The 13796-nt window shown below is 50.1% G+C and overlaps 1 protein-coding gene across 1 annotated transcript in view; it reads left to right on the plus strand.

Annotated features, from left to right (window-relative positions):
* The window catches only part of LOC139230545 (voltage-dependent T-type calcium channel subunit alpha-1I-like), a 240618-nt gene that overhangs the window by 142218 nt on the left and 84604 nt on the right, over positions 1 to 13796 (plus strand). Inside the window, exons 17-20 of the mRNA XM_070862381.1 lie at positions 250 to 373; positions 2545 to 2613; positions 4660 to 4844; positions 7271 to 7397. Coding sequence (XP_070718482.1) covers positions 250 to 373; positions 2545 to 2613; positions 4660 to 4844; positions 7271 to 7397 — 505 coding nt within the window. The remainder of the gene's footprint in view (positions 1 to 249; positions 374 to 2544; positions 2614 to 4659; positions 4845 to 7270; positions 7398 to 13796) is intronic.

The following is a 13796-nucleotide window of genomic DNA, read 5'->3' on the forward strand; positions in this document are numbered from 1 at the left end:
TACTTGCCAGATAACCACCCCGCCGAAAACATTAACGTATCATTCTCTTTCAGACGCTAACTGACCTGCTGAATTTTATTTTAGATTTGCGTAGATTTTCTTTGCGATCGTAAGTTAGCTGTTTCCTGTCTTGCTCGGTGATTGGTAACTTCTTCAAAGGTTGGGGGTCAATGCCCCCCCTGTTCCGATTAGCCTCGGCAAGCTACGCTCTCTTTGCCAGTCAGTGACAGTTCCGATTCTCCTGCTTAGGTTCCGCCTGATGTGTCAAATGATCATCGCCCACAAACTCTTCGATTACATCGTCCTGGCTTTCATTTTCCTCAACTGCATCACCGTTGCCTTGGAGCGACCCGAGATTGACCAGGGGAGCACAGTGAGTGACCTTTCAACTTTCACCTCGCGAGTGGGCAAAAAAGAAAAGAAAGACTTGCATTTCTATAGCGCCCTGGGATGTCCCAAAGCGCTTTACAGCCAATGAAGTCATTGTTGTAATGTTGGGAAACGCGGCAGCCAATTTGCACACAGCAAGCTCCCACACACAGCAATGTGATAATGACCCAGATAATCTGGTTTTTAGTGATGTTGATCGAGGGATAAATATTGACCCCAGGACACCGGGGAGAACTCCCCTGCTCTTCTTCAAAATAGTGCCCTGGGATCTTTTGCATCCACCTGAGAGAGCAGATGGGATTTTTTTTATTATTCTCGGGATGTGGGCGTCGCTGGCCAGGCCGGCATTTATTGCCCATCCCTAATTGCCCCTTGAGAAGGTGGTGGTGAGCCGCCTTCTTGAACCGCTGCAGTCCGTGTGGTGAAGGTGCTCCCACAGTGCTGTTAGGGAGGGAGTTCCAGGATTGTGACCCAGCGACGATGAAGGAACGGCCGATATATTTCCCAGTCGGGATGGTGTGTGACTGGGAGGGGAACGTGGAGGTGGTGGTGTTCCCATGCGCCTGCTGCCCTTGTCCTTCTAGGGGGTAGAGGCCGCGGGTTTGGGAGGTGCTGCCGAAGAAGCCTTGGCGAGTTGCCGCAGTGCATCTTGTAGATGGTGCACACTGCAGCCAGGGGGCGCCGGTGGTGGAGGGAGTGAGTGTTGAAGGTGGTGGGTAGCGTGCCGATCGAGAGGGTTGCTTTGTCCTGGATGGTGTCGAGCTTCTTGAGTGTTGTTGGAGCTGCAACTCACCCAGGCAAGTGGAGAGTGTTCCATCACACTCCTGACTTGTGCCGTGTAGATGGTGGGAAGGCTTTGGGGAGTCAGGGGGTGAGACACTCACCGCAGAATACCCAGCCTCTGACCCGCTCTTGTGGCCACAGTATTTATGTGTCTGGTCCAGTTAAGTTTCTGGTCAATGGTGACCCCCAGGATGTTGATGGTGGGGGATTCGGTGATGGTAATGCCGTTGAATGTCAAGGGGCGGTGGTTAGACACAGTTGAACCTCTGATCCGGAAATGTGAGGGATGTCAGTTGTGGGAATGGGACAGTTTGGACCTGGTCAATCAGCAGCGGTCAGGCACAGAACGATGGCGAAGAAACCTGTCCGTGCTTAGACACAACGCTCTGCTGGCAATCCTCCGCGGTGAGTGAGGTTTCCATCGAGGAATCATTTCAAAGAAATATTATTTTATTTTGGAGTCTCAAATGAATGAAAGAAAGACTTGAATTTATATAGCGCCTTTCACAACCACCGGACGTCCCAAAGTGCTTTACAGCCAATGCAGTACTTTTTGGAGTGCAGTCATTGTTGTAATTTGGGAAACGCAGCAGCCAATTTGCGCACAGCAAGCTCCCACACACAGCAATGTGATAATGACCAGATAATCTGTTTTTAGTGATGTTGATTGAGGGATAAATATTGGCCCCAGGACACCGGGGAGAACTCCCCTGCTCTTCAAAATAGTGTCATGGGATCTTTTACATTCACCCGAGAGGGCAGACGGGGCCTCGGTTTAACGTCGCGCTCCTTCAGTACTGTCCCTCCGACAGTGTGACACTCCCTCAGTACTGCCCCACTGACAGTGCGGCGCTCCCTCAGTACTGCCTCTCCGACAGTACAGCGTCCCTCAGTACTGCCCCTCCGACAGTGCGGCGCTCCCTCAGTACTGCCTCTCCGACAGTGCGGCACTCCCTCAGTACTGCCCCTCAGACAGTGTGGCGCTCCCTCAGTACTGCCCCTCCGACAGTGCGGCACTCCCTCAGTACTGCCCCTCCGACAGTGCGGCACTCCCTCAGTACTGCCCCTCCGACAGTACGGCACTCCCTCAGTACTGCCCCTCCGACAGTACGGCGCTCCCTCAACACTGGTCATTATCACATTGCTGTGTGTGGGAGCTCGCTGTGCGCAAATTGGCTGCCGTGTTTCCCGCATTACAACAGTGACGGCACTCCAAAAGTACTTCATTGGCTGTAAAGCGCTTTGAAACGTCCGGTGGTCGTGAAAGGCGCTATATAAATGCAAGTCTTTCTTTCTTTCTAGTAACTAGTAATCCGCCATCAGTCACTTGCTGATCTTTTGTACCTCATTTGAACTGGGTTTGTTTTTCAGGAGCGGATCTTCCTCAGTGTCTCCAACTACTTCTTCACGGCTATTTTTGTTGCCGAGATGACTCTGAAGGTAAGAGATGTTGGTAGGGAATGGCGATCCAGGGTAACCCAGCCGATTAAACCCCTTGATCAGCCCCGTCTGATAACCCACTGGGACATGCGGCATTGTGCCAGGCCATAAAGCAGCAGTCCTGGTGTGACCATCCGGGGGGGGGGGGATTAAAGGGTGAGAATCCCTCGTTAAATGGGATGGGCTGGTGAGACTCCCTCCGTTGATGAGGTGGCTCTGTGAGGGTGGGTTTCTTGTCCGGAGCAGGACACAGCATCAGTGAATGGTAAAGCTCACTGTGACTGTGTGGGGCAGGGACAGGACACGGGATAGTGACTGGCAGGGACTTATCCTCAACACCTTCTGCATCATTAGACTTTATCAACAATATTAGAGACCTCATTTGCCATCAAGACAGGCCACATCATTTTTCACACAGCGTGAGTGAAAGGCTGAGTTAAATAGCCATCTCAGCATGAAGCAGGCACTGCCTTGTGGCATTCACTCCCAACCTCATCATATCTGCTGCAACAGTTGAGGGGTATTAACCAGAGACTGTCAGCCGTGGCTCAGTGGACAGCACTCTCGCCTCCTGAGACAGAAGGTTTTGGGTTTCAGTCCCACTCCAGGGACTTGAGCCCCTAATCTAGGCCGACATTTCAGTGCCTGTACTGAGGGAGCGCCACACTGTCAGAGGGGCAGTACTGAGGGAGCACCACACTGTCGGAGGGGCAGTACTGAGGGAGAGCCGCACTGTCGGGGGGGCAGTCCAGAGGGAGCGCCACACTGTTGGAGGGGCAGTACTGAGGGAGCACCACACTGTCGGAGGGGCACTACTGAGGGAGCGCCGCACTGTCGGAGGGGCAGTACTGAGGGAGTGCTGCACTGTCGGAGGGGCAGTACTGAGGGAGCGCCACACTGTCAGAGGGGCAGTACTGAGGGAGCGCCGCACAGTCGGAGGGGCAGTACTGAGGGAGCGCCGCACTGTCAGAGGGGCAATACTGAGGGAGCGCCGCACTGTCGCAGGGGCAGTACTGAGGGAGCGCTGCACTGTCGGAGGGGCAGTACTGAGGGAACGCCGCACTGTCGGAGGGGCAGTACTGAGGGAACGCCGCACTGTCGGAGGGGCAGTACTGAGGGAACGCCGCACTGTCGGAGGGGCAGTACTGAGGGAGCGCCGCACTGTCGGAGGGGCAGTACTGAGGGAGTGCCGCACTGTCGGAGATGTCATCTTTCAGTTGAGATGTTAAATCAAGTGGACATAAAAGAGAACATAGTGCTATTCAAAGATGAACAGGAGAATTCTTCCCGCTGTCATGGGGCCAATATTTATCCCTCAATCAACATCACTAAAACAGATTATCCGGTCATTATCACATTGCTGTGTGTGGGAGCTTGCTGTGCACAAATTGGCTGCCGCGTTTCCCACATTACAACAGTGACTACACTCCAAAAGTACTTCATTGGCTGTAAAGTGCTTTGGGACGTCCGGCGGTCATGAAAGGCGCTGTATAAATTCAAGTCTTTCTTTCGATAACATAGAGTTTAGTTTGTGATGTCTATGTATAAATTCTTCACATTTTACATGACGTATCTTTATTCACTATATAGAGGAGTGTTGCAAAGATCGCAATTCATACGCTAATAGTGCAAACACTTATTTCTATAGCGCCTTTCACGACCACCGGATGTCCCAAGACGCTTCAGCCAATGAAGTACATTTGGAGTGTAGTCACTGTTGTAATGTGGGAAACACAGCAGCCAATTTGCGCACAGCAAGCTCCCACACACAGCAATGTGATAATGACCCAGATAATCTGTTTTAGTGATGTTGATTGAGGGATAAATATTGGCCCCAGGAGATTGGGGATCACTCCCCCTGCTCTTCTTCGAAATAGTGCCGTGGGATCTTCTGCGTCCACTCGAGAGGGCAGGCGGGACCTCGGTGTAACGTCTCATCCAATAGACAGCACCCACCGTGTCTCAGAGCTACTTTTAGGTTGAGGCCATCATTACTTCCCTCCCCCGAGAGTTTTCCTGAATCCTGTGACCCTTGCCCTTTGCCAGGTCGTCTCTCTGAGCTTTTACTTCGGTGACCAGGCCTACCTGAGAAGCAGCTGGAACATTCTGGACGGATTCCTGGTCTTCGTCTCCCTCCTGGACATCGTGGTGTCCTTGGCCTCGGCGGGCGGGGCAAAGATCTTGGGCGTACTCCGGGTGTTAAGGCTCCTCAGGACCCTGCGTCCCCTCAGGTAGGGTGCAGGGCACGTCGGGGGTCAAGAACTGTCGGCCGGAAGGAAGAGTTGTATTGGTGTGCGCTGTGTTGGGGCCACAAAGCATTAGATTCTGAGGTCTGTCCCTCAAATCCACCTGGTTTTCAGCAGCAAGACTGTGCTGGAGGCTGAGGAACAGAACTTCTGCCTCTCCCCTCCTTTTATTTTTCTCTCCTTTCCAATTTTCCCCCTTCCGCCTCTCCTGACTGCGAGCACGGACTCACCCTGGGCGAGGTCCCACCGTACCGGTGACCCCGGGGCGTACCTGTGTGGGCCTGCAGTGCCGACAGGTAACGTGAGCATGAGGTGGCCATCACAGCCCAACCCAATCGTCTCCTCGCCCGAGGTTCACACACAAGGACGGGCTGGGGGCAGGAGGGAGGGTCGGAGGGGGAGGGAGGTTGGGTTAAGGTGACCATTCCGCTCTCAGGAGGCGGGTCGGTCTCTGAAATCATTTAAGGAGGCTGCGTGCCCCCATTTATGCCGCGATTTTATTTTTAACTCATGCGGGGCTGGGATTCCCAGCAGGTAAAAGCGGGGGAGAGGGCCTGATCCATGAGGGAAGTAAGTCCCTTTTGTGATATCTTTAAGGCACCACTAACAAGCCCACATGACAAGATGGTTCCTCAACAAGCACTGTGTCACATGACCTTTTATTGTTGTGGCATCAGTCATTGTTATTACATCAATGGTCCACTAGGTGGGGCTCTACTACACCTTTAACACACAGCTCGTGGGCCAGGAGGAGTTGAAGTGCTTCCCCCCTCCCCATCGCCCCCTCTGGCCCCACCCTCCCCATCAACACCCTCCCCTCATCTCCCCATCACCCCCTCCCACCCTCCCCACCCCCCCATCACCCCCCCTCCCCATTGCCCCATCACACCCCCCCTCCCTCCCCATCGACACCCCTCACCCTCCCATCGCCCCCCCCCATTGGCCCCCTCACACCCCCCCTCCCTCCCCATCGACACCCCCCACCCTCCCACCCCCCCCCTCCCTCCCCATCGACACCCCCCCCATCTCCCATCGCCCCCCCCCCCCATCCCCCACTCCGCCCAACAAGCTTACCTGCACACGATCGGATCTCCGCAATGCCCGACCCCCGACCCCTCCCCACCGCCATCCAGCGCAATCTCCTACTCATCACACACCCGCGACTCAGCCTCTTTCCCAGCAGGCGGGATGCCTATTGAAGAAATTTAAGAGACGTTCCGCGGCTAATTTCTGGAGATTGTCCGAGAAACCCGTATAAAGATCCTCCTCACTGAGAGCCAAGAAAGGATGAGCAGGCTGGGAAGAATAGGGAGTTCAGTTGTTACTGGGAGGGGGCGAGTCTGGGTGGGGTAGAGAAACAAAGGGATCTCGGAGTACAGACACACATCACTAAAGATTGCGACACAGGTTAGCAAGTCAAACCAAGCACTAGGGTTTATTTCTTGAGGGATAGAATTGACAAGTATGCTAAACCTGTATGAAACCTGGGTTAGACCACACTTGGAGCACTGCGTACAGTTCTGGTCGCCATATTGTAAAAAGAATATAGAGGCACTGGAGAGGGTGCAGAGAAGATTTACAAGATGATACCAGAAATGCGAGGGTATACATATCAGGAAAGGATGAACAGGCTGGGTCTCTTTTCTAATAAATAAAGAAGGCTGAGGGGTGACCTAATAGAGGTATTTAAAATGATGAAAGATTTTGATCGGGTGGATACAGAGAGAATGTTTCCACTTGTGGGGAAGAACATAACTAGAGGCCATCAATATAAGATAGTCACCCAGAAACCCAATGGGGAATTCAGGAGAAACTTCTTTACCCAGAGAGTGGTGAGAATGTGGAACTCGCTGCCACAGGGAGGGGTTGAGGCGAATAGTATCGATGCATTTAAGGGGAGGATATGAGGGAGAAGGGAATAGAGGGTTATGCTGATAGATTTAGATGAGGAAAGACGGGAGGAGGCTCGAGTGGAGCATAAACGTTGGCATGGACTGGTTGGGCCGAATGGCCTGTTTCTGGGCCGTAAGTACTTTGTAAAATTTTGTACTTTGTAATACTTGTTGCTGAAAAGCTAGGAATGGCCTTTACGACTAGCTAATTGATCACACATGGTCACTCATGGGAAAGCCTGCATGAGGGACGTCAGTTATGGGGATAGACTGGAGAAGCTGGGGTTGTTCTCCTTGGAGCAGAGAAGGTCAAGGGGAGATTTAATAGAGGTGTTCAAAATCACGTCTGATAAAGAAGAATTACACAGAATGTACAGCCCAGAAACAGGCCATTTTATTTGACCACGTAGAAGGTAGGTGAGAACCTGACCTCCAAGGACAAGTGAAAAGGATCATTTCCTTTGTGTAGAAATGTTGTCTATTTACCTTGCTGTCCTTGCTCACTCTTTCGCCCCTTAGGGTCATCAGTCGAGCACCAGGCTTGAAGCTGGTTGTGGAAACCCTGATTTCTTCCCTGAAGCCCATCGGGAACATTGTCCTAATTTGTTGTGCTTTCTTCATCATCTTCGGGATCCTTGGCGTGCAGGTGAGAGGTCGGAACTGCTTTTCACAGCTTTGTGTCTTCAGTGTTGCTGGTCGAGTATGGCCAGTGCTTCGATGCTGGGGACATCGGGCTGGTCGGGTATCGAGGGCTATGGAGCATAGGCGGGAAAATGGAATTGAGGCCGTGGTCGGGTTGAATGGTGAAGCAGGTCCGAGGGGCTGAATGGCCTTCCTCCCACTCCTAATGTTCCTAAGCTCTTGCAAACTTGGCTTGTGTTCCTTGGAGTAGAGAAGATGGAGGGAAGATCTGTTCAAGGTGCTCAATATGTTAAAAAGATTCGACAGGGTAGAGACAGAGAACTGATTTCCTCTGGTGGAAGAGCGATAGTGATAGGGGATTCAATTGTAAGGGGAATAGATAGGCGTTTCTGCGGCCGCAACCGAGACTCCAGGATGGTATGTTGCCTCCCTGGTGCAAGGGTCAAGGATGTCTCGGAGCGGGTGGAGGACATTCTAAAAAGGGAGGGAGAACAGCCAGTTGTCGTGGTGCACGTTGGTACCAATGACATAGGTAAAAAAAGGGATGAGTTCCTACGAAATGAATTTAAGGAGCTAGGAGCTAAATTAAAAAGTAGGACCTCAAAAGTAGTAATCTCGGGATTGCTACCAGTGCCACGTGCTAGTCAGAGTAGGAATCGCAGGATAGCTCAGATGAATACGTGGCTTGAGCAATGGTGCAGCAGGGAGGGATTCAAATTCCTGGGGCATTGGAACCGGTTCTGGGGGAGGTGGGACCAGTACAATCCGGACGGTCTGCACCTGGGCAGAATCAGAACCAATGTCCTCGGGGGAGTGTTTGCTAGTGCTGTTGGGGAGGAGTTAAACTAATATGGCAGGGGGATGGGAACCAATGCAGGGAGATAGAGGGAAACAAAAAGGAGGCAAAAACAAAAGACAGAAAGGAGATGAGGAAAAGTGGAGGGCAGAGAAACCCAAGGCAAAGAACAAAAAGGGCCATTGTACAGCAAAATTCTAAAAGGACAGAGGGTGTTAAAAAAACAAGCCTAAAGGCTTTGTGTCTTAATGCAAGGAGTATCCGCAATAAGGTGGATGAATTAACTGTGCAAATAGATGTTAACAAATATGATGTGATTGGGATTACGGAGACGTGGCTCCAGGATGAGCAGGGCTGGGAACTCAACATCCAGGGGTATTCAACATTCAGGAAGGATAGAATAAAAGGAAAAGGAGGTGGGGTAGCATTGCTGGTTAAGGAGGAGATTAAGGCAATAGTTAGGAAGGACATTAGCTTGGATGATGTGGAATCTATATGGGTAGAGCTGCAGAACACCAAAGGGCAAAAAACGTTAGTGGGAGTTGTGTACAGACCTCCAAACAGTAGTAGTGATGTTGGGGAGGGCATCAAACAGGAAATTAGGGGTGCGTGCAATAAAGGTGCAGCAGTTATAATGGGTGACTTTAATATGCACATAGATTGGGCTAACCAAACTGGAAGCAATACGGTGGAGGAGGATTTTCTGGAGTGCATAAGGGATGGTTTTTTAGACCAATATGTCGAGGAACCAACTAGGGGGGAGGCCATCTTAGACTGGGTGTTATGTAATGAGAAAGGATTAATTAGCAATCTCGTTGTGCGAGGCCCCTTGGGGAAGAGTGACCATAATATGGTGGAATTCTGCATTAGGATGGAGAATGAAACAGTTAATTCAGAGACCATGGTCCAGAACTTAAAGAAGGCTAACTTTGAAGGTATGAGGCGTGAATTGGCTGAGATGGATTGGCGAATGATACTTAAGGGGTTGACTGTGGATGGGCAATGGCAGACATTTAGAGACCGCATGGATGAACTACAACAATTGTACATTCCTGTCTGGCATAGAAATAAAAAAGGGAAGGTGGCTCAACCGTGGCTATCAAGGGAAATCAGGGATAGTATTAAAGCCAAGGAAGTGGCATACAAATTGGCCAGAAATAGCAGCGAACCTGGGGACTGGGAGAAATTTAGAACTCAGCAGAGGAGGACAAAGGGTTTGATTAGGGCAGGGAAAATGGAGTATGAGAAGAAGCTTGCAGGGAACATTAAGACGGATTGCAAAAGTTTCTATAGATATGTAAAGAGAAAAAGGTTAGTAAAGACAAATGTAGGTCCCCTGCAGTCAGAATCAGGGGAAGTCATAACGGGGAACAAAGAAATGGCGGACCAATTGAACAAGTACTTTGGTTCGGTATTCACGAAGGAGGACACGAACAACCTTCCGGTTATAAAAGGGGTCGGGGGGTCTAGTAAGGAGGAGGAACTGAGGGAAATCCTTATTAGCCGGGAAATTGTGTTGGGGAAATTGATGGGATTGAAGGCCGATAAATCCCCAGGGCCTGATGGACTGCATCCCAGAGTACTTAAGGAGGTGGCCTTGGGAATAGTGGATGCGTTGACAATCATTTTCCAACATTCCATTGACTCTGGATCAGTTCCTATGGAGTGGAGGGTAGCCAATGTAACCCCACTTTTTAAAAAAGGAGGGAGAGAGAAAACAGGGAATTATAGACCGGTCAGCCTGACATCGGTAGTGGGTAAAATGATGGAATCAATTATTAAGGATGTCATAGCAGTGCATTTGGAAAGAGGTGACATGATAGGTCCAAGTCAGCATGGATTTGTGAAAGGGAAATCATGCTTGACAAATCTTCTGGAATTTTTTGAGGATGTTTCCAGTAGAGTGGATAAGGGAGAACCAGTTGATGTGGTATATTTGGACTTTCAGAAGGCGTTCGACAAGGTCCCACACAAGAGATTGATGTGCAAAGTTAGAGCACATGGGATTGGGGGTAGTGTACTGACATGGATTGAGAACTGGTTGTCAGACAGGAAGCAAAGAGTAGGAGTAAATGGGTACTTTTCAGAATGGCAGGCAGTGACTAGTGGGGTACCGCAAGGTTCTGTGCTGGGGCCCCAGCTGTTTACACTGTACATTAATGATTTAGATGAGGGGATTAAATGTAGTATCTCCAAATTTGCGGATGACACTAAGTTGGGTGGCACTGTGAGCTGCGAGGAGGATGCTGTGAGGCTGCAGAGCGACTTGGATAGGTTAGGTGAGTGGGCAAATGCATGGCAGATGAAGTATAATGTGGATAAATGTGAGGTTATCCACTTTGGTGGTAAAAACAGAGAGACAGACTATTATCTGAATGGTGACAGATTAGGAAAAGGGGAGGTGCAAAGAGACCTGGGTGTCATGGTACATCAGTCATTGAAGGTTGGCATGCAGGTGCAGCAGGCGGTTAAGAAAGCAAATGGCATGTTGGCCTTCATAGCAAGGGGATTTGAGTACAGGGGCAGGGAGGTGTTGCTACAGTTGTACAGGGCATTGGTGAGGCCACACCTGGAGTATTGTGTACAGTTTTGGTCTCCTAACCTGAGGAAGGACATTCTTGCTATTGAGGGAGTGCAGCGAAGGTTCACCAGACTGATTCCCGGGATGGAGGGACTGACCTATCAAGAAAGACTGGATCAACTGGGCTTGTATTCACTGGAGTTCAGAAGAATGAGAGGGGACCTCATAGAAACATATAAAATTCTGACGGGGTTAGACAGGTTAGATGCAGGAAGAATGTTCCCAATGTTGGGGAAGTCCAGAACCAGGGGTCACAGTCTAAGGATAAGGGGTAAGCCATTTAGGACCGAGATGCGGAGGAACTTCTTCACCCAGAGAGTGGTGAACCTGTGGAATTCTCTACCACAGAAAGTTGTTGAGGCCAATTCACTAAATATATTCAAAAAGGAGTTAGATGAGGTCCTTACTGCTAGGGGGATCAAGGGGTATGGCGAGAAAGCAGGAATGGGGTACTGAAGTTGAATGTTCAGCCATGAACTCATTGAATGGCGGTGCAGGCTAGAAGGGCCGAATGGCCTACTCCTGCACCTATTTTCTATGTTTCTATGTTTCTATGGTGGTGGGGGGGAATCAAGAACAAGGTGATAGAATCATAGAATTAGAGCCCGGCCGTTCAGGGGTGATGTCAGGAAGCACTTCTTCACACAAAGGGCAGTAGGCATCTGGAACTCTCTCCCCCCAAAAAGCTGTGGACGCCAAGGGTCCATTGGAGCTTTCAAGACGGTGATTGATAGATACTTCTTGGATCATCATCATAGGCAGCTTCCACTCTTAAAAATGAGTCCTTAGGTGGCTGAACAGTCCAATACGAGAGCCACAGTATCTGTCACAGGTGGGACAGATAGTCGTTGAGGGAAGGGGAGGGTGGGACTAGTTTGCCGCACGCTCCTTCCGCTGCCTGCGCTTGGTTTCTGCTCAGCGCCCTCCCGGATGCACTTCCTCCACTTAGGGCAGACTGGTCTTTGGCCAGGGACTCCCAGGTGTCAGTGGGGATGTTGCACTTTATCAGGGAGGCTTTGAGGGTGTCCCTGTAACATTTCCTCTGCCTGTCTTTGGCTCGTTTACCATGAGGAGTTCCGAGTAGAGCGCTTGCTTTGGGAGTCTCGTGTCAGGCATGTGAAGAGTATGTATGTGGCTGGTCCAGTTAAGTTCCTGGTCAATGGTTGATGTTGATGGTGCGGGATTCAGCGATGGTAATGTCACAGGGCGGTGGTTAGACTTTCGCTTGTTGGAATAACAAATCAAATTTACCAGAACCAAGGAAAATGGCCTCCCTTTGAAGTATCGACTGTCAGGGTGAAGATGGCATGTGACTTTTTGTTGGTGTGAATAAAGCCGTGGGAATTAGAGCTCTTTGCCTGACCATGTTGGCTCTTGTCTCTGACCTTGAAGTGCCTGCAGTAACAATGGCTGCAGGGAGAGTGGAGAGTGTTGGTATTGCTCTGCTTGATGTGATCATGCACGCATTCAATATGTGTGTCGTTAGGTTCATAAATGGGGATTGATTCACATTATATGACTTTTTAGTTTAAGGTTAATGAGTTGGGAAAAAGATTGCTAATTATCGTAGCGACCCCAACTATGTATTTTTTTATATAACCGAATGACACAATCTCTCCAGTGACCTATCTGCCCAGATTTATGAACAACATTAAATCCTTTTCCTTTATTGGCATTTCAACCTGGATGGATCAGGTTAGCAATGAAAAGGAACAGAGAAAGAGAAAGACCGGCCTCAATTGATGTGTTGACTGATACAAAAGGACGAGCCACTCGACTGATAGGCGAGATGGGGTTCTGTGGCATTGAGTGTGAAAAACATTGATCAAATTGTCGCACAATCCCAAATCTTTCAGCCGAGCTGTGATGAACGAGTTCCCTATCCTTCATAGAATGCTGAAAATAGAGTGAGTTCTTAATCTGTGCCACTATATTTTTTCTTTTTTTTGACAGAGGATTTACTTGGTTCTGGTAAATTTGATTTGTTACTCAAAGCAAGAGTCTTCAAGGAGGTCTGACCTTACAAGTCATTCATTCATGGGCAGTCCCTCAGAGTCGAGGAAGACTTGCTTCCACTCTAAAAGTGAGTTCTCAGGTGACTGAACAGTGCAATACTGGAACCACAGTCTCTGTCACAGGTGGGACAGACAGTGGTTGAGGGAAGGGGAAGGTGGGACTGGTTTGCCGCACGCTCCTTCTGCTGCCTGCGCTTGGTTTCTGCACGCTCTCGGCGACGAGACTCGAGGTGCTCAGCGCCCTCCCGGATGCACTTCCTCCACTTAGGGCGGACTGGTCTTTGGCCAGGGACTCCCAGGTGTCGGTGGGGATGTTGCACTTTATCAGAGAGGCTTTGAGGGCGTCCTTGTAACGTTTCCTCTGCCCACCTGGGGCTCGCTTGCCGTGTAGGAGTTCCGAGTAGAGCGCTTGCTTTGGGAGCTTACAAGTAGCACAATAGTATCAGCAGAGCTCCCATACACAGAGGACTATTATCATCTCCTCGCATCTCTCAGTGAGAAACGTTTAAACGGTGGTGTTGAGAGAGATTTGGGTGTCCTTGCGCAAGAAACACAGAAACTAGTGTGCAGGTACAGCAAGCAATAAGGAAGGCACATGGCCTGTTGGCCTTTATTGCAAGGGGGTTGGAGTATAAGAGTAAGGAAGTCTTGCTGCAATTGTACAGGGCCTTGGTGAGACCACACCTGGAGCACTGTGCACAGTTTGGGTCTCCTTATCTGAGGAAGGATATACCTGCCTTGGAGGCGGTGCAACGAAGGTTCACTAGACTGATTCCTGGGATGAGAGGGCTGTCTTGTGGTGAGAGATTGTGTAGAATGGCTCGATACTCTCTGGAGTTTAGAAGAATGAGAGGTCATTGTTCATAGGTTTATATGTAACCTTTAGGGCTGCTGACCAAGGGCCGTGCGGCTCTTTGTCGGCCAGCACGGACACGATGGGCCAAAATGGCCTCCTTCTGCGCTGTAAATATCTATGTTTCTATGATCTCATTGAAACATACAAGATTATGA

Source organism: Pristiophorus japonicus, chromosome 19 (genome assembly GCF_044704955.1).
Source record: "Pristiophorus japonicus isolate sPriJap1 chromosome 19, sPriJap1.hap1, whole genome shotgun sequence".
NCBI lineage: Eukaryota > Metazoa > Chordata > Chondrichthyes > Pristiophoridae > Pristiophorus > Pristiophorus japonicus.